Raw genomic sequence first — 22,265 nt, forward strand, 5'->3', positions numbered from 1 at the left:
AAAGTCATTAGAGATCTAAAATGAACATTTGTCATCAGATGAACTGAGCTGCTATCCACATTCATTATATTCGGCTGTTGAATCTGTTCTGCTCAGAGTGCGCTATTAAATCCCAGAAGAAATGTACAAACTGTGCTAATATACACTCACTCCCGAAAAATCTAGATCCTAACCTTTATCTCCATACTGAAATCTCAAGTGGCCAGACAGTGATTCATCTATTCCGAATCATTAAAATATTGGTATATGGGACGCCACTAGCTACTATAACTCTGATGGGTTAGTTTAAATGAAAAGTGCTTGTGAACGACTAGTAGTATAGGCTTGGGCCTGGAAACAGTATTCAGTATGTCAAACCTTAACAAGCGGATAGCTCTATGCTCTATGTCTTGTATGTGCCTGCATTTCTTTAAAGGAACTTTATGAGAAAGGTTGTAGACAATTTGTATGTCTGAGAACTGTTTTCGGGATAATTCCTACTTGTACTCCAGCCTAATGTGCAGTGGCAACGTTAAACAAGCCATTGAAACAATGTTGATTTACCCCCAAAATATCAGTGGTGCATTCAAAACATTGCTCTTATTGTTTGAGAATCTTGACCAGGGCTGAGTTTCCCGAAAACATTGCAAGCAAAAAGTAGATTGTTGAAACCATTGGCTAGTAATGCAGTGGTCTCAACAATCAGCCTTGACTTACAATGCTTTGGGAGATGAAGCCAGCTCAAAAAATGGTGCGGGTTTGGGGCTGGTCTGTCTGCTGACGGTCGCATATTTGAAAATAATAATTATTTTTGCAGTTCCATTGCATTCGGAAGAATGAATGAAGGTGGAATAACAGGTCTCTATTGGGACGAAGTCAATGGCAGACACAGAGCAGAGCAGCATTCATGTTGCATTAGAGAGATTCAGCTAATGTGGGAGAATCCCAAGTGAACCCTATAACCCCTGTAAAGAGTTTGGGGGGAACAGAGGGGCTCGGCAGACACGCTGTGCTCTGGAAATAAACACATGCATGAATAAGTCAATAGTGGTCATGTCTCGAAATGTGTGCATAAACAAATGAGCGAATATGTGCGTGTGTGTCCATGCAGGCCAGACTCGCATTCTCGACAGACACCACATTCCCTGTGAATGAGAAACAGACCCGGACAGAGAGAGAGACAGATAGATGTCTTTAACAGCCTGATTCGAGTCTGTGCGCAGCTGAGGAAAGAATGAGGAAAGGAGCCCCCTCCTTCCCAAACCAACTTCATTCCCACTTTATCTGTGGGAGAAAATGTGCCAGTGCTCCTCTGTCTCTCATTTAAACAGTTCTGTCACAAGAGCCATAATCAAACCGAAAACCTCACAAAGGCAGAAGAGCAAGGCAGTATGGAACCAATTGTGATCTGACGGCAGCCAAAAAACCCATTTACATCTGAGACAGAAGATTCACTGGGTTTCTCTCCTTATTTGACCCTCTTCTCCTGAGCTTGATCAATATCATCTCCTTTTCTCTTCGTCTTCCCACATTTTCGGTTGTCGTCTTGTTTCAGGATGTTGCTTCCACATTTTGCAGGGGTGTTGATTTGTTGCGATGCTGTTTCTCGCGTCTCTCCTGAATTTGTGTTTAATGAATCTTTTGCGCAGTGCAGCACAATTAATTTGTATTCTGTCACGTCTTTTATCCGACACACCTGTTATGACACGTCGCTTATATCAGGTGTAGATTTGATCAATGGGAGCTGCGATGTGCTGTAGATCTTAATGAGGAAGCACGGAATCCAGTGTGCGAAACTTCCCAAAAGCCAGGCGAGTGTTAGGCCGGGTCGCTTTGTGACACAGTGCATGCTGGGAGGTGGCGCTCGGTGCGCTTTAGTGTTCGCTAGGAACAATTAGAGGTAGTTTGCGGCCATCTTGTGCAGTCGCTGGCGGACTTGCACAATAGGACGCGACGCGGTAAGCCGGCGAGTTGTTTCATGGGAAAGAGCGCCTGAAAATGGTGCTCCGGAAGGCGCCCTCTCTCAGTCTCTTTACAAGCGCCTCTTTTATTTTTCCTCTTTCGAACTCTATCAATTTTCCCTGCACATTCTCTCCCCTGGTTTTGTGGTTTGTCTGCCACCCCTCCTCCATCGCTACCCCGCTTGCTGTGTTCTTTTTAAAGTCTTTCTCTTTCAACATCATACCCATAACCCCTCTTACACCCCCAACACACCCTCACACACACTCTGACTCTCCTACATTCAATTCCCTGTCTTCCTTTCTTTCGTTCTGTCTTTCTCTGCCTACTATGGTCAGGTCTCATGGGGAAAGACAGTTGGCAGGAAGCAGGCTTGCTGCCATAGCAACAGGATCACTCCCTCTCCCACAGGTCTCCTTAGCAACCGGTAGCTTGGCATTGTTGTAATGAGCGGACCCTGTGTGCCAGGCTAACAGAGCACGAGTGTGTGTGTGTGTGTGTGTGTGTATTTTTATGCTATGTCTTATTGTGAAAATGTGCAGTGAGATCCAAGGCATTTTTGTCTGTTTTGTGTATTGAAATCATATATTTCATCAACTTGCATATTAAAGGATACATCTCAAACACATTAATGTAGCAGGTTTTAATTAACAATCATGTGACCAGGTGCTTCCCAATCTGTTTGGGGTTTGATTAAAGCGATCAGCTCATTCCACGCCCTGCAACCGAAATAATTGATGCGTGACTTAATTAATGATTTACTAATTAATCGTGCATGCTCTGCCTAGAACAGAGGATGACTTTGTGCTCGATGATAAAGTCAGTCATAGTTGTGCACACTCGTGTTTTTGCTTGCGGAGAGAGCGGCGGCACAAAATACTAAAGAAATCCCATTTGTTTGTTGTGAATCAGCAGGCTACATTGTTTTCCACACATTTCTCACTTTTATTTATTCACTTCAAAGTTGAAAAGTTAGTTAATTTTTTAATGATTCAAATGTAATTAAATTACTCTTACATCAAAAATAATTGTATTAATCTGTATTTTTGTCTTATTAGCTGGGTTTCCATCCAAAGTTGCAAATTTAATTTATGTGCAAAATTGGAATATCGAACAAAACATTTGCGAACAAGTCCTGTTTCCATACAACGAATCGAAGAGAACAAAACCATCACTTCCTGATAAACTCCCACTATACATCACTAAGAAAAGTAGAAGAAGCCTACTGGTTAGTCAGGATTTACTTTCCCATTGCACAGTCACATTACTTTTTTGAAGCGCTTGGAGGATTTTAATCACAAAATGCATTTTTCCATCTCCCATAATGCACATTAACGCTTTTTCTCACAAATCAAAAACCACCTCAAGCGAGCGTAAAAACTTTTTTTGCGAATGAAGGCATTTTTAATTGAAATTCAGCGTTTCATCACTCAACTCTGATGCAATACTTCAAAATGAGCATAAAAGCAGGGTGATGGAAATAAAGTTTCAGTAAAAAAAATCTAACAATCTTAGATAAACATTAATAGTAACACTTTATCTTAAAATTTTCAATATTAATTAGCATGCATAACATATTGGCAGTTTATTAGGGCTTATAAAGCACATATTAATGCCTTATTCTGCATGCTAATATTATAGACCCCTTAACCCTACCTAGACTTAACAACTACCTTAAAAACAGCAACTTAGGCATAATAGTAAGTCAATAGTGAGAATTGGGCTTTTAAAAAAAAATGTGAACAAATTTTTCAGACCATTTTAAAGTGTTTTTCATATTTGGTTATATTTGTACTTAACACTAGAAGAAAAACATGGCCAGTGGGGTAAGCAAAATAAGTTTTCATAGTTTCTTATGCAATTTTGCTTCTCATGTGAATTTGATCTTTCTTTGAGGGTATTCAGATTTGTTTAATAGGGAAAACAAAAAACAAAACAAAACAAATATTTATTTATATATGTAAAACTTTGTACAATTATTATATATTAGTGTATGTTGTTTTATCGCAGCAAGGAGGTGTGCATCTGTGGATAGGACACAGGTGTAAGACAGTCTTGTGAGTCTGGGCGATCTCCCACAGGTGTCTGTACTCTCCACCTGTTGTGTGAAAGCTTAGCTAGGGATCGTCATCATTTCAGGCTGATGCTGCTCTTCGCACTGCCCCAGTCTGGGCTGGGTGCCATGCGACGCGTATGCCAGGGGGCGGCTGTGCTATGCCATGCTCTGCGAAGAACTGGTTTTTATGCCCTGAAGGTCTGGTCAGCTCTGGCATGCAGGGTGGATTTTCCGATCCCCTGCACCGCTCTCAGATGCTCCTTAATCTGCCTGCTCTATTTTTAAACCTCCCTCCCGTCTTTTTGCTCTATCCGTCCATCCTTCACTTCCTCCCACTCTCCCTCCCTCCTTCAGGCTCTCCCCGTTCCCAGGGAACTTGGCCCAGCTCGCCCAGCAGCTCCAATTAGAGCTCGGTACAAGGGGATGGAGCGCACTAGCTGGCTGCTCCCACCTACAGGTCCCCAGGGGCCCCGGCTTCTTTTCTGTGCCCAGTCTACCTCTCTCAGGTTAGGCTAAAGCTCCAGACGCCGCCCCTCCCTTCCGCCCTGGTCCCTCTGGTGGGTGGGCATTCCGCAGGGAAGAGAGCGGAGAGAGAGAGAGCCTTCTGTCGCCAAAGCATTGGCTGTAATGATGGCACTGCTCTGTTTTTAGAATATGAATGATGGGCCTCCATCATTAGCAATGTCTAATTTGAAGACAAAACTGTTTTGGTTCAGCCAAAAAATTGTATTCTGTTATTTACTGTTATTTCCCTATGTCATCTTAAACTCAAATGCTCTTATTTTTTCCCCAGGGATCACAAAAGCAGGATTTTCAAGATATTATTATAAAGCTCTTTTCCATATCTCGACATTTTATGGGAAACAGTGACCATGATGGAAAAACTCCACAGCAGCTTTCACACAGCATTTTTAATTTCACATTTTCAAACTGGCACACCATGTTCAGTTATGACATGCAACTACCAGTAGGGATTTGGGAGTACTGTAATGATGTCAGACTTTGTGTGACAGGTCAGTTTGGCACTTTAGTTGAAGATTATGAAAAACGATAAATAATGACTTAAATTTCAGTATGTTCCCCATACAAATCTATATCGCATGACTTAAGAAGACACTGAATGTAGCATGTTAAAGGGACCATTTGATGCTCTTTTAAAGACCATTATTTTTGGTGAAACAGAATATGTTGAAGTGCCAGATTGTCATAGCAAAGTCAGAATTACCTCTTCTCCTAAGTTCATGAAACAGTCATCCATAAAATGTGTTGCTGCTCTGTTGTAAGTAATCGTAAAAAAAAAAAAAAAATGGTCATCTCCCTGACATGGCTGCTTCAACACTAACTGTGTTACTGAAACCACGCCTCCTTTCTTTGAGTGAACATTTGGGTGGCATTACGCATTATTTCCACATAGTGATGTAGACATGTGGGGGCGTGTTTAAACAAGCCGTTTTAGGGGGCGTGGCAGTTTGTTGATATAATTTCCATTGAAATGGGAATTTATGGCTCATTCCTTGACTTTTAGCCATTAGTGTTTGGTTTATATCGCAGCACAGCAAAGCAGCACTTGACAGCTTGTGACAGACACAGTAAAAAAAAAAAAAAAAGTCTAATAGATTCCCCCTTTAGCCGAGCCGAGCCGAGTCGAGTCGAGCTGGTACTCGTAATGGAAAAGCACCATTAGATTTAATATAGAATTGTTACTACAAGAAAACAATTATAGCCATAATTTCAGTAATGCAGTTTGAATAACATGTACTGTAGGCCTTATATACAGTATGTTGGCACCAGTGTTATCCTCATCATTGCTGTTTATAATGCTCCATCATGGTTTAAAATACAACATTCAACATTCAGTTTAGAATTCAATTGAGTTTGAGATGTTTTTTTTTTTTTTTTTTTGGTCCATCCCCTTTTGCACGTATGATCCGCTCTGCAACATTTTGTCTCTGGACTGGAGCACACTATATGCACTGTGGTTCACCTGACAAATCTGAAGCTGAGTGCAGAATGATGTCGTCAAAATCGTTGATCCATATTGGTTGAAGTGAAAGTTTGTAATGCTTATATCATCTAAATGCAAACTTTGTAAATGTTTTGGAGCACACAGGCTTACTGAAATGAATGAGGCATTTAACATATTCATAGTATAAAGCAAGAATAAAAAAAAATAAACAAAACCTTCAATTTAGATTTATTAATTGGAACTTTAAAGCACTAGGTATTGTACACTTGTCCACTTTGTAAATAGTTACAGAAGCAAAACTCGGCATCATACAATAATCGAATGAGGACCACTTACATACTACTGAATTTCAGTTAATTTCAATCACAACAAACTCATGCAGAAACACATGCCTTGTTGCTAGGAGACACATGACAAATGAAAACAACATGTCTTATAAAATCGGCTCAAAATAGCAAACATGTTTGATATCTTCTGATCAAGAAGCTAAAAAATGGACTCTGTGCCCATCATACACCATGTGATTTTCCAGGAAACCTGTCAACTCAAATCTGCAGACTGGTTCTGACTTTCGGTAACTGGCATCAACTTCTCCAGACTGTAAACAGGGATAGAATCTGGGCAAATGTTGTGTAGTGTATTCCAGCCTTTAGTCGTATGGAGTGTTTTGTAACAGACGTGGCTGGAACAACATGGGTGCCTAATAAAGACTCACATTTTTGAGTCAACTGAGAGAACAACACAAACTCGGATAATGTTTTACTTAACAAATTAATGCATAAAACACATTCCGTATTAACCAGAAATAATGTTGTTAGCAAATATCTGTTAGCATCATTATCAGGATTGTTCGATCCTATTACTGTATTTCATATTGCTCCATCCGTCATATCGCCCACACCTCTATCTGCTCTCCACTATTCCCATTAATCCCGGTGAGTTCTTTCTTTTCCTCCAAACAGCCAAGCACCGCCCGTGACATCACTCACAGGAAGTGCATCTTTAGCGTTGGCTAATTTCCATCGATTGCCTCCAGACAGGCTTAGCAGACGCGCCCTGTTCCCACACAGAACTCTCATTTTAAGTCTCCTCGCCTGCAGGAGTCCTCTCTCACTCTCTCCCTCTCGCACAATGAATGCAGTCAGCGCTTTTATCTCCTACCCCACTTGTGCTTATTATCAAATAAATGCGAGGCAGAGAGATACCCATTGACAGTAGCATGCATAATGACTGCTGGCTGTGTGAAATGGATTAATAAATAATGGGTGAACGCGGCTGAAAACAGCTTTTCCAGTCCTGCGAGCGCGCAAGAATGCTCGACAGAACAATCCCCCAACACACGAGCCGTGCGTTCTGGACCGCATCAAATGGAACACTGGGCAGAATGTAAAACAGAACGTTCCCCTGAATACTCGGAGGAGTCTGCTCAGTAAATTAGAACGCTCTTTAAAATGAAAAACAGATCGCTTGGCAAATGCTACACGGAATAGTTCGCTAAAACTTTGAGGTAGATAGCATCTTATAATCCGTCTTTTATTTCCACTGCTGTAGCTATGGGCTTTTTGTGCTGCTCAGAAACAGAATTAAATCTAAGGTACTTAGTGATTTACATACCTTGCATGAAAAACGAGCCGTGATCTTTCCAAATCCCATTCATTTCCCATTGTGAAGTTGATCCAAGGGCTCTAATCCAAGGCCTACATCAATGAATAGTAGACTGAAACACTGTATCAGAGCATCATTTGATTAAAGTTTCTTTCTGGATGCACTTTGAATGGATCATATTTTTGGGTATTCATCAATAGGTGCTTTAGGGAAAAGATTATCTGACAAGGGAGCTAATCAGGGAACAGGCCACATCTGTCTTTTTCAGATATGTTTTATAGTATGACATCTTTGTAAACCCTTTCAATATGTTTGACTCTCTGGACACAATCACAGATTCTCCCTGACTTTAAAACAAAGTGGTTTTAATAAACCACTCTGTTAATGTAAGTGTTGTAGGCCTTGCTTTCTTGCTGTATGATATTTTGTTGTTAGTGTGTCAGAGCAATTGTTAAGGCGGAACTTTCCATGTAAAAGCAGCCTTTTTTATGACTTGTCATGGGCAGATGTGCCTAACACGAAAACAAGAGGGCGGAGGAGACCATTGGCGCCAGGCGGTCAAATTCATAGGTAATGATCTTGGTTCATAAACCTCAATTTGACAAAATGTACCAAGCCACATATTAGCATAAAATGATAAAAGATAGTAAAAATGAGAACAATGTCATTTAGTTGCTCCTTTACCACAAATAGGCTACAAAATTAGACTTGAAAGTATAAAAATTCTGTCAGTTGTTTTATTATTTTCTGCCAGAACGACCATAGCATTGCAAGTAACAAGGTTCAAATTTAGCCTTGTACAGTAAGATGCCAAATGTTGGTTTGCAGTTATTAATGAAACAAAGTTTATCTGTGGAATGTGCCACTTCTTTAACGAAGCATTAGTACTGCAGTCTATTTAGTTATGTAATTAAATCTCCTAATTTTTCATCTTGATTTCATTATCGATTATTACACCCGTCATCACTCTTCCTCTACACACCTCCTGCCTGGCCAACATCCCTTCAATCCCTGTTACTTTGTGTTCCAGGGGTTGTAGTCAGCTAAGAAGCCACCAGATTTAACCAGGAATAGCCCTTGATTTCTCTGGATTATGCAGGCTGGAGTGGGATTAAACCTGATTGCCAGATTTTTTCTGGTTTGCTGAGCATTTTTGAAAGTGTCTGTATATTTAGATTTACATTTAGTCATTTTGCAGATGCTTTTATCCAAAGTGACGTACAATTGGGAATACATAAAGCGATACTTCTTAAAGAGGCAAACAGACACAGGAAGTGCATGTAATACCAAGTTTCAGTTATTATTCAAATTAGTACAAGCTAGAAAGGGAACGAATAAATTAAGAGAAATGAGTTTTTATTTGTATTTATTTGTATTTATTTTGGATGAAGTAGTGTCAAAAAAGATGAGTTTTCAGAAAGACCATTTGAAGTTTGTCGCTTGAAAATTGTCAGGATATCAGCATTATGTATAAGGGTGGGAAGACCATTCCACCAGCCTGGAATGGTGAACGAGAATGTTCTGGAAAGTTATTTTAAGCCTCTCTGTGATAGTACCATGACACTAGCGATCTCAGACTTCTGGAGGAGATCTAGATTCATACTAGAAAGTGGAAGTAGGTGGGTGCTGAGCCTGTGGCTGTTCTATATGCAAGCATCAATGTCTTGAACTTAATGCGAGCCATAACTGGTAACCAGTGCATGGAGATAAAGAGAAGTGTAACATGGGCTCTTTTGGTCGTGCCACTGCATTCTTTATCATTTGTAACGGTTTGATTGTGCTTGATGGAAGTCCAGCCAGAAGAGCATTGCAGTAGTCCAAACTAGAAATTACTAGTTGTGCAGCATGCTCCATTAGAAAGTGCCTAATCTAAGGTATATCAGGTTGTGTTTGAATGTAGAGTGAGTTTGTGTGTTTAAATGTTTTCTCCATTGAGCATACTGTATTTGGAAGCTCAGCCTTCAAGTATGTGTTTGACTAGCAGGGTGTTTTTAAATGCTTGTGATTTAAATGCTAACTGTTTGGCCACTAGTAGACATTACTCAACTGCAGTATCCATCTGTATCAGGTGGCAGTAAGCTTCACTTCATTGTTTGCCGTTGCACTGCCAAAATGCTGTTGCTTACTTTATATTGCCAACTATGTTTGGCAATGAATCCAAGTTTTACTTTCATTGCAAATGACTGTCAGATGGTAAATCAAGAAGTTGTAAATTCAAAATGCCATGCGTCTGATGACTCTACATCTCATCGTTGCAGAATACAAAAATCATTCACTGGTGAAACATCTATTATAATAAATAATAATAAACTTTTGTGTTATAATTCACCAATAATTGTGTAGCTGCAGCATATACCAGCAAGGCCTAACTGCAGACACTAAACCGCTAATACTGTTACACCTCGTATTTCACAGAGCGGTCATCATTACTGCAGATTTACACTTGGACTTTATGTAAACTTTGATAATCGAATATCAGTTAGGTTCAGAGAGTGTGTTTGGGTGTCAGAGAGAGCCAAAGCAGGTCATAAGCAGACGGATACATGGCTGGCCAGTGAATGACTCAGAAGGCAGAAGAGCTTGAAGGTGTCTGGGTAAAATTCCTAACCACAGGCCTGCTATTTATACCACTCACCACAGGCCACAGCAATTGTGACTTCATGAATAATCTGCTTTCATCAAACACCCAGTGCTCTACCTCCCCCATCTTAATGGAGACACTAAGGGCAAAGAGCGGATGTTATCAATGACTAAACGACAACTTGTGGCCTTTCAAGTCTGAGAGTTGTCATGTTTTAAAAATACAAGTTTCCTACAACAAGCTCATGTGTGAGCTCGGTGAGCTGATCTACGGAGTGGCGGGGTGCTGGTAGCTACTGTGAAGTCATGCAGCCTATAGTTGACTTGCTAATCACTGTTCCTCTGAGACAACTCGAGCGACGGTGTGACTGCCGATGATTGAAGCTCTCTTGCGAGTTGGGCGAGTCATCTGACTGTCAGAGATGAAAGGATGTTTGCAGTTTACCTGCAGCATCAAACAGCATCTGCCTTTCTCTTCCCCCTGCTTCTCGCACGAACCTCCTCTTTTCCCGTTTCCACAGTAGTCATGGTTACCCCTGCATCAGAGCGCTTGCCGGAGCTGTCAGGGCGTCGCGCTCAGATCACCTCGTGCAGGTCGTTTCGGCACGCAGTTCCCACTCGTGACAACGCGCTTCAATTTAGCTTTGATTAAGTCAGCCCAGGAAGCATCTGGCTCTTTCACCAGCACGGGGGCTCGGGTAATTTGGCAGAATAACCGAAGGAGAATAAAACCCCTTCCTGGGGGGTAAGGGGACGCAGATACATCTTGCTTATCCAATTTCTCACCGCTCTGAATGGGAGCGGAGCAAAATGCAGCAAATCTGCCACTGGTGTTGGGGGAAGAATTAGCCCCTCAGGTGTGAGGTGACACTGAAACAGCATGCTCTCCGAGATTAGTCTGCTTTACAATCGATATCCAGCTGTAGTGTAAATTTTGCCAAGGTAATTGGCTCTTTTCACTGACTGATATCTGACCACTCATGTGAGCGGTAATGGTTCTCAGAATCACTACGGAAAACAAGAGGCTGCTTTCCGTAAGGGGGAGCAATGGAGGATTATAGAGTGTAGATGGGCTGATAGACGCACTTGAAGTGTAATTGTATTGTGGATGATTGAGGGAGAGAAAGTAGATTTGTTTTGTCTTATTTGCATTTTTTCTTCAGTCAGAACAGGTGAATGAAATTAGTAGTGTGATTTGTGGAGGGATGGAGAGTGAAAAGAGAGTGATAAACAGATGCGGGACACGGGGAAAGAGATGAAGGAGTGTCACAATGAGGGAATCTGAGTGAAGGAAGATGTGAAGAGGCTATGCAGCTTTGAGATTGAAAGATGGTGTGTAATTGTAAGGAGTGAGGCTTGAACTACATTAATGGTGCCATGTACACATGTCAATCTATAATATGGATTGCTGGTAATGTTGAGAATTTGATGGACTGATGATTTTCCTGCTGGATAAAGAGAAAGAAAGAGGGAAATGGAGGTCAGTTAAGAGGATCGGTTGAGACTCTGAATGCTGTGTACCATGCCCATCATCCAGAATGGACAACTAGAAGCATTGTCCTTGGCCGTGTGATGAGGGCCCTTTATGATATAGCCTATTCATTGCATCTGAGAGAGAGGGGACCAAGCATACATATTTTGTCCTAGGTCCCATGAATTTTAGGCATGACCATGTGAGCACCACCTTCCTGTTGAAAGAGCATGCAACAGGGAGAAGCAGTTTAAGGGATTTGGCCCTTTTCTTTTTCTTTTCTTTTTTTTTTGGGATGGTTAGGAACATGCTGTCCTATTCTGTTCTGAGTATCAAAACTGTACTGTCTCAGACTAGTTGGCCTCATTCTTTTTATTTATCTTTCTTATGATATCTTGTAACCCTAGACTATCATCAGCTTTATTCATAGGAATTCATTCCAACCTCAGAAGAATGTTTCCTGCTACATATGTGTGGAGGTACTGAATAAATACATGCTATTGAGAGTACAACCTTTACACTGAAAGAAAAGTATGCTATAAGGTATAGGAGACCCTGCAATTGTGTGAAATATAAAGTTCATTAATAGTCAAGATGCACAAAAGAATGTTTTGAAAAGCTTGTGCTTTGACTTTATTTACTATATAGCCTTTAACATTTATAATAAATAAAAATAAAAATAAAAATCATATTTATCAAATCCTGAAAGTTATTATTATCAAAACAAAAAATAATTTTGATTTATAGTGGGCCTCTGTAATTTCTGTGCAGTAATTTACACATAACTACTGTACTTTGTGAACAGGTGTTTCGTGTCATAGTTACTATATTGCACTGCTGGATTCACAACAGAGACTGTAACTATCATTAACAATTTGAACTCTTTTGTTGTTGCACGGCAAAGAAAGAAATGCTTTTGTACTACTGAAGCATTTCCCTCTCTCTCTCTCTCTATCTCGCTCTCTCTCTCTGGTTTCCTTTGTCTGGTGCTCCTCCAGAATCGCTAGTTTGCCAAAATCACGCCTCGCTCTCGCTTCTTGTCTCACTCTCTGGCTTTCCCTCATATTTCCCCAAGACTGCAATCGATAGAGGCGTCTGTGATCAGGTTGCCACGTGTGATTCATTTGGGTAACCTTGACTACGGTTTGATGTGCGTGTGGACTTGGCTTGGCTAGCTGCAGCGTGAGTCAGAGAAAGTGTGTGCCGTGCAGGAGCTGGTCTGCTTACAGTATTGATTTGCCTGAGCAGCCAAGAGGGGTTTCACCTCTTCCTGCAATGAGTGCTCCAAACTGCTTTTGAGTTGTTATAAGAACTTGCATAATTCTTGTGAGATTAGAGCCCTGAATGGTCTTATTATGAACATCTGTTGATTTGCATGGTACTTGCTTAATATACAAATATAAATTCTTCTAAATTCTGCTTTTCTGAAAAATTTCATAACTTGAAAATGTCTGAGAATAATCCTTTTAACAGTTCAGGGTTTTTCAGCACAGGGTGTCCATCTATTAGTGTTTGATTTGAAAAAAAAAGGAACAAAAAAGTGTGTTAAACAATGATTCTGTACATCATTAATGATTATTTTGGCTCTGTAATGTATTTATCATAATAAAGTATGAAAATATATTAACATGGTTCTGTACGTATACTATTATAGATCAGGCCTAATGTTATGCTCAATTTTACAGAATATATAATAGGGAAACCCTGCCCATTTTCTCTTATCTGCCAGGGGGCCTTGGCCTGAAAAAAGGGTGTATAAATATCTTATTTTTGAACATACTAAGTTTAAGACAAACAATATAAATAAACCTCAATTCAAAATCACTAATGCCTCTATCTTATTTCTCCCTGTTCCCCTTATTTCTCCTTTCCACAGAACTCCATCAGACACAACCTCTCCCTACATACCCGCTTCATCCGTGTTCAAAATGAGGGAACAGGAAAAAGTTCCTGGTGGATGCTTAACCCAGAGGGTGGAAAGATGGGCAAAGGGCCACGAAGACGAGCTGTATCCATGGACAATGGCACCAAATACCTTAAGAGCCGAGGCCGAGTTAGTCGGAAGAGAGCAGGAGCTGTGGGAGTGGGCCGAGAGCTTAGAGGACCCGGAATACAGGGATCGCCAGAACACGGAAGCCCAGCTGGGAAGGGAGTAATGGGAGTTGGGGGTGAAGAGTTTGATGCCTGGACAGACCTCCACTCCAGAACAAGCTCCTCTGCATCAACGTTAAGTGGATGTTTGTCTCCTATTCTGGCTGAGACAGAACCTGATGAACCAGAGGAAGGAGGACTTTCCTGCTCAGCCTCCCCAAGACTCTACCCTAGCCCCACCAGCACAAGATCTCCAGCCCTGGGAACAGGGGGACACTGTCCATCTGTCGAGCTCCCGCACCTAGCTGATCTAACTGGAGCCATCAGCTTGGAAGAAGGCTACTCCCAGCCTCTACCACTTAAGCGCAATGGATATCACTATGGCCCTGCACCCAAAGGAGAGACCTCCTACTGTGGAACGGTCTATGGCCAACCATCCATGGGCATGCTTAGGCATCATACGCCTATGCAGACAATTCAGGAAAACAAGCCTACCAGCTTCCAGCGTGCTCTTAGGGCATACTCCGAGAACAGTGCCCTTGAAAGTCTGCTCGCTGGAGGATTACAATTCTGTAGTAAGGACATGGTTGTGGCTCAAGGAGCAGCATCCCATTCCCTTATGTCACAATCTAACAGTGCCGTACACTCTCACAGCCACAATCAGAGCAACAATCACAGCCAGAATCACGATCATAACCCAGAGCATAGCCACAATCGCAATTCCAGTCAGAGTCTTCACAACGGCCATGGAGTAACCCATGAGCAAAACCCAAGCCATCATCACAATCCCAATCAAGCTCATAATAAGCATCATCCAGGTCTTGAATACAATCACCACAAACACCACCATGGCCATGAATATGTTCAATCTCATGACCACAAACTCAACGCTAGTGCCAATCCCAACCACATGCACAATCATCTGCCGCTCAACAACTCCAGACAACCAGAGCTTGCTCCCAGGGTAAACAATGATATGTTGCAACCCTACAACCACAAATCACCCAGCCTTTATGGCTCACGTGCTCACCTTCCTTCTACTGCCCTGCCTCCTAATCCTGCCAGTGTCTTGGATGTACCCCAAGACCCATGTCGTCTGGCTTCAGCCCCCCACCCTCGCCATCAGTCCTACCCAGGTTCCCACCTCCACCAGGGCATGACAGAACCCTGGCAAGGCTATTACCACCACACATCACAGAACTCTAATTACCATGGCAACCACCAAGCTAACCATCACCAGGATCCTCACAACCGGTTGCAGTCTGAGATGGAAATGGATGTGCACCAGAGCACTCTGGATTGTGATGTGGAATCCATCCTCCTGAACGACTTCATGGACTCAACAGAGGGAATGGACTTTAACTTTGACGGGTCGCTATCACAGGGTGTTGGCATGGGAATAGGTTTGGGAATGGGAATGGGGGTTTTTGCAGGGCCTCAGCAATCACATAACAGCCAGAGTTGGGTGCCTGGGTGAACTGGGGCATTGAGGACCTACATTTAGGCAAAACGTTCAACCATACAGCCTTCTGAAGGGCAGCAGGTCAAGTCGGGAATTCAAATGAACAAATTGACCAAGATTCCCTTTTGCTGATGTCATATCTTGGACTCAGAGTTATCCCTTGCTCCATTTTCTTAAAATCCCCCCTCCCGTCGTCTATTCAATTTTCCCTCCTGTGGAATAATGTCATAGCGCCCTAACAATCCTTTCTGTGGTTCATGTCCTTCAGTTTGTGCTCAATTCATCACCTCCATGTCTTTCTGGGCAAATGCTCTGAAGCACTTTACATCACCATCTATTCCAATGCTGTAATGACCACCCTGCGACCTGGGAGGAATCACATTGTCCGCTGGCCTGGGTTTAATGTATGCAAACGACTTTGTTATCCTTCCTGATAAAAAAAAAGTTAATAATTAAGTGTTGGTGTTGTTTTACTAAACATGAGTACAGGATTGAGCAGTTGCTATAGCTGTCTTAGTGTCTGTGCTGTCATTTGTGTATCTGTCAGTGTGTGCGGGTGTCAGAGTGTGGATCTGCTTTCTTTGGTAAATGTGTGCACCTCTTCCCAAGTAGGTCTATTGGATGTCCCTTTATTGTGGGCCAGGACAGTCATCCATCAGACACACTCTATTGATATTCAGCATATCCTTTTTAATCTCCAAAGTAATGCACCAGCTATGCATCACTGTTGCAAATAGAATGTGATGCTTGGAGTGTGCAGGGCTGTTTTTCCCCCGGACACACAACGGCTTAATGTGTTTTGGCGAAAGTGATGATTAAAGTCACTCTGCAGTAAGTATGTGTGTGTGTGTGTGTGTGTGGGTGGTGGGGGGTACGGGGGTGGTTTTAGAAGGAGGTAGAGAGGGCAGAGATAGATAGATAGATAGAAGGGGAAAAGGAGAAATGCAAATATTATCACTATGCCCCCTTCCTCTCCATTCTGTGAATATATAAAGCTTTCCCTGTAATGAAATAAGGAACGATCCAACACTACCGCACATCCTGTGCAGGGCTTTCTCCTGGTTCACCTCAGCCTAGCTTCTCCATGGCAGCCTTCCTCTGTCTCCAACCAATGCACTGGCTTTATTCTGGCCACATTCTCATTATTCATCTTATGCAGTGTTTCCCTAGGTAATCAATTATGATTGATCAAATTTGAAGCAGTCAACCCTTATTAACTGTGTGTTAATGTAATACAGAGCTGGAATTGTATCCTTAATGAGTCACATCTTGACTAACCTGACTAACTATTTGATGGTAGTGCTACTTAAAGGTTGCAAAAGGGAAGGTGTCTAATATCTGGTTTTCCACCATTTTTCAGAGCCTTTGTGTCCTACACTAGTGAACTGTATACTGATTAATTCAGTCGGCAAGCAAAAAAAAAAAAAAAAAGAAAAGAAAAAAGGGTGCTATCTTCTCTTTGCAGACATCCCCTATCATGTTGCCCTTATCCAGTGATCTCCTAGACTCAAGTCATTTATATTTTCTCATTCTGAGTGTAAGATAACACCAAGGATCCAAACAAAAAAGACTCCTCTAATTATGACATGGTTTGGTGAGGTTAGAGGAAACATATGGGGTACATTTATGCACACATTGCAGATCCCAGTTGTCGTATCCTATTATGGCCACTAGATAGGGGTGGATAAAGAAAATAATGATAGCATATGCCAAACATAGTAAATATTAATTGGCAAATACAAACAGAAGTCGCAAGTGCTTTCTGACAATCGAAAACACACGAAGTACAGCATCAAAAGCTGAAGGCTATGTGAATCAGTACTTCTCTGACCAAGTCTTTACAGAAGGCATTTTCTAGCATCAGATGATAAAAGCACTGTTCACTTCTGATGTTCCATAATGACAGGATTATAATGTCTCCATGTACACTATTGAACAAATTCAAGAGTAATTTCATGGCTGCCAGTATAAAGTCACCTTCCATGGCCAACCACCAAATCAGAACATCTTTGAATTTTTATGTAAATTTCTGGAGCACAAAGATTCCACGCCCTTCATTACAAAAAAAGGTCTGTTCCTTAAACATTGCAACAAGTACTTGTTGTGAAGGAGCTCTTATCATTTCCTTGATATTTATATACTGTTTTGGTGGTTCAGGTTATTTTGTCCACTCTTTGTATCTTGTATTTGCTTTTGTCTACCATAACTGATGTTCCATATAGTGCACACACACACACACACACACACACACAGAGTTTTTTTTTTATATATATGCTGCCAGGTGCTTTCTCAGAGGCTGAAACTGTCCGCAAATACATGACTTGGAAGCAGCTTTTTGTTCTGCTTAAATTTTGATGAGAAAGAACGTACATGGAGAGAGAAATGGAGAGCGCAGTTAAAAATGATAAAGGAAGCTGACACAGAGTGAGTTGAAAAGGATGGCACTAGGTTGCTTGAAAGAAAAAAAAGCCTTCACAGGTAGAGATGGTGTGTGTGAGTGTGTGTGTGTGTGTGTGTGTGTGTGTGTGTGTGTGTGCATTAGAGAGAGAATCTGTCAAAGTAGCTTCCCTCAGCAGAGCTGTTTGAATCAGGCCAAATGTCAAGTGGCTCTCTACAGTGTTTCTTACACAGCCCGATCAGATAGCCATCCCTCTTTCTCACTGTCTCTCTATCTTGCCAAGGACAATGAGCCCTGTCTTCATCCGCTTTCATTCCCTTCTTTATGTTCGAGGTGGCCAGGAATCTGTTGTTATCCAACTGTGATTTTGATTGCTGGCCTATGCCTGCTTCAGTGCTCAGCTTCATGTGTGTGTGAGTGTGTGTGTGTGTGTGTGTGTGTGTGTGTGCGTGTGTGTGTCTGTGTGTGTGTGTACCACAGTGACGTAACTGAAATGATATTAAAGTGAACTGAAATTGTGCCCTGGTATTTCCTATGCCTGGCTATCAATAATATAATATACACAGTTTATATTTATTGGGTATAAAGATGGGCTTGTGGATGACAGTTTGGAGCTCCTGTATCCCATTCATCTATATTGCAAGATCATGATTCTATTACAGTTCATTTCTGTCACAATGTTGTACAAAAAAATCTGTATTGAGAAAATTGTATAATATTTTTTGACAAGCAAATATCAGTTTTATTTCTTTTTAAATGATGTATCTGCTCATCTTGTGGCCTGTAAAATAAAACAAAACAGAACTTGAACATTGTGAAAGTCTTTCTCTGCCAATATGTGTAACAAATCACAAATGATGTATTTTTAATGCTTCAACTGGTTTGGTTTAGACAACAATGCACTTACTTCAGAATTTTGAAGTATTTAAAAAAAAAAAACAAAAAAAAAAAGTGCAGGGCTTGATTTTAGTGCACTTCCTTGCTATCTCTAGCTTGCAAGAATATGGTGGTTGAAGGGGAGTAGCTAAGGATGTTGTGGCTAAGCTGTAAAACTGACATCAGAGAAGGAAAATCAAGTCACCTTTATTCATATAGCGCTTTAAACAAAAAAGCTTGTATCAAAGCAACTGAAAGTGAAAGTCGTCACATTTGAAAAGTATGGTAACCCATACTCGGAATTGGTGCTCTGCATTTAACCCATCCAAGTGCACACACACACACACAGCAGTAAGAAGTGAACACACACCCGGAGCAGTGGGCAGCTATAGACTGGAGGTACTCAAGAGTGCACCAGTCATGGGTATTGAGGGTGGATGAGAGCACTGTTCATTAACTCTCTCCCACCTACAACTCCTAATGCAAAATAACAATTAAAGCTGCAGTAGGGAACTTTTGTAAAAATATATTTTTTACATATTTGTTAAACCTGTCATTATGTCCTGACAGTAAAATATGAGACAGATAATCTGTGAAAAAATCAAGCTCCTCTGGCTCCTCCCAGTGTCCTACTGCCATTTGCAGAAACTCCATCGCTCCCGGTAAGAAACAACCAATCAGAGCTGCGGTCCGTAACTTTGTTTGTGTTCAAAATGTAGAAACATGTATATAATAAGCGAGTACACCATGAATCCATTTTCCAAACCGTGTTTTTAGCTTGTCCTGAATCACTAGGGTGCACCTATAATAAGTGTTTATATTCGGACTATTTTAGATTGCTTCGGGGGTATCGCGGCGGAGTAACCCAGTACCTTTGTGATTCTTCATAGACATAAACAGAGAGAAGTAGCTCCAGCTACGATGTTCTTCCGCAAGACGCAAGCAGTTCTGTTTATTAACCGCTAGAGCGTCAAAAGTTACCTACCGCAGCTTTAAATGCAGTTCATCATTGAATTCAGTGATGTCATCATTCAGCTCAGTTCAGTTTAAATAGTATATGTGCAATCATTTGCAATCATGTCAATGATATCACTGTAGTGAAGTGTCCCAAACTAAGCAAGCCAGAGGCGACAGCGGCAAGGAACCCAAACTCCATCGGTGACAGAAAGTCATTCCAGAAGGGAAGTAAATGTTCACATTTTGACTAAAGATTACAATATATAGCCAATATGTTTACCGTGAGAGTAAATTTAGTAGAAAAGAAACATCTGAGACAATTTAAATATTCAACCATAAATTAGAATTCAATTCTAATTTCTAAATTCTAATTCTAAAAGTCTCCTGAACTATGAAAGCATGACCCCTGAGCAATAAATGTTTCCTTTGGGATACCACATAGGTCAATGAGAATAATACTCATTCTGTGTGTTTCCATGGGAGTTTCATATGTTAACAACAGGAAATACAGTTCATATTGAGAATCAGCATTCAAAGGTCGGCTGCTTGTTTACTGCCTAGGCAGCTGCCTTCTAAGGTGACATGACTGATTTGAAATGCTTTTCATAGTCAGCAACTCCTCACACAAATCTGATTTCAATTGATTTTTATAGAGTTTGACAATAGCATGTTGCTAAGCTAACAATACTATTCTATACTTTACATAAAATACATATTTTTTTTATGTACACTTATAGTTTTCAGTACCGAATAAATTCATTTATTTAGAATTTATATTGTTCACAACTCTGCTATAACACAATTTTGTAATTCATTCTGAGATTGCCTTTTCTAGGAAGGACACATGCAATGCTGTCTTAGATTTTGACTAAGGTTATATGGTTATGCTGCCTACCTTTCTGGACAACCTTCATATTAGAAGCATATTTGTGATGTGGGCGTTTCAGAATGTGTATGCGTTAATGTAAAAGTGCATCAATTACTATGAGTGTGTGTGTGTGTGTGTGTGTGTGTGTGTGCGTGTGTGTGTGTGTGTGAGAAAGAGATAAGGCTCGTTAACACCCCTGATGCTGTTCCACAGCTGTCCTCGTCCCTATGGAAGTGGTCTCACTGAGGGAATGCCGGCATCTGCAGTGCCATACTGTTCCACATATTTCTCTGAGATTCACACACACACGCACACACACACACACACAGTCCAGTCTAATTGACTCCGCTCATCTCTGGCTCTGCCTCGCCTCCACAGACGACTGTTTGAGAGCAAGAAACAGACAACTGAGTTGTGAGAGAAAAAAGAAAGAGGGAAACGTACTGGAAACACATGCTCTCTCCGAACATGACTCCTCCCCTCTTCCCTTGGGAAAACATATCCATAATGAAAATTCTGTCATCATTTACTTACATCAGCAACCTCTTGTTGTTCCAAACCTGTTTGACTTCTCTTTACACAAAAGCTCCAAATCAATCTCCATAAACTGTCTGTCAAGCTCTAAAAATATAAAACCAACACCAGAACCACTATACTGTAGCAGTTAGTCTAGATAGCTTGTGCACTATAATGTATTCTTCCAGTGTTGTTAAATCATGCTATATCTATGTGTGAGAAGCAGACTGGAGCTCTTGGAGGCGTGCCGTGGGCGGAGCTACGGAGTCACAAGCACACAAATCTTTTGTGTAGCGATCGTCTGCAAGCTGTGACATCGACATAAAACAGGACCAAAACTTTTACTGACTTAAATGAACTATGGTGAAAGATCAATAATATCGCAATGAATTCCGTAACTTGAATGTAGCACGTTGATGGGCTGCTCTTGCTCTCGCTCTTATGGGAGAAGTGCTTGTACAAGGAATCCCACCCTCTTATGACATCATTCAGATCCAAACTCGAGAGAAAAACAAACAAACAAATAAATAAACTTCCCAATCCTGAAGGTGTGTCTTTGGCACAGAAATATGCATAATGTCATGTGTCCAACTCATTTTTTGAGACTCATGTAATAGCATTAGACCTCCCCTTTAAAGGTGTTTTTTTGTATGTTTTTTTTTTTTATGTCTATATATACAGTTTTTATTCATTTTTAGTGTTAATTCTTAGGAATTACTATATTAAATTAAATTAAATTAAATGTATGCATTTAGCAGACGGTCTTATCCAAAGCGACTTGCAGTGCAGTCAGGCTATCAATTTTTACCTATCATGTGTTCCCGGGGAATCGAACCCCCAACCTTGCGCTAGCTTGCTTGCTAACGCAACGCTCTACCAGTTGAGCTACAGGAACACTATATGTTAAAATTAAATAAGAAATGTTTCCTCTTTTCGTCAATTAAATTAAATTAAATTAAATTAAATTAAATTAAATTAAATTAAATTAAATTAAATTAAATTAAATTAAATTAAATTAAATTAAATTAAATTTAGGTATAATAACCCTGATCTCCACACTCAGAACATTATACAAGATTCATATAGTCTACTTTTACAATGCTTCATGTTTTTTTAAGAGAATCAAAGATGTTGGTCAAATGAGCTGTTGTAAATATTTACATTTATGCATTTAGCAGACACTTCAAATCATCAGAGTCAACAATTGTTTTAGTACAAAGTGCCAGTATTGCTATTAAAAAGAACTATGTTAAGATTCTTCAAAAATTCTCCTTTTGTGTTCCAAGGGGGAAAATATTTTTTTTTGGAACAAGACAGGGTAAGTAAAAATTGACAGAATTTTTCATTTTAAATAAACTGATCCTTTAAACCTTTGTCCCTTTAAGATAAGCTGTCTGGACAACGGATGGATTTATGATCTTTACCATTCAAAATATCAGGTAAATCTGAATATCAAGTAAGAATAAAATCAACGTTGTGTC

General features: G+C 40.7%; 1 protein-coding gene across 1 annotated transcript in view; it reads left to right on the forward strand.

Annotated features, from left to right (window-relative positions):
- LOC113068329 (forkhead box protein O6-like) overlaps positions 1-18,361 on the forward strand; it is a 31,187-nt gene extending 12,826 nt beyond the window's left edge. Inside the window, exon 2 of the mRNA XM_026241043.1 lies at positions 13,493-18,361. Coding sequence (XP_026096828.1) covers positions 13,493-15,184 — 1,692 coding nt within the window. The 3' untranslated portion in view covers positions 15,185-18,361. The remainder of the gene's footprint in view (positions 1-13,492) is intronic.
- Positions 18,362-22,265: the final 3,904 nt, after the last annotated feature.

The sequence above is a fragment of the Carassius auratus genome, linkage group LG44F (genome assembly GCF_003368295.1).
Source record: "Carassius auratus strain Wakin linkage group LG44F, ASM336829v1, whole genome shotgun sequence".
In the NCBI taxonomy this organism is placed as follows: Eukaryota; Metazoa; Chordata; class Actinopteri; order Cypriniformes; family Cyprinidae; genus Carassius; species Carassius auratus.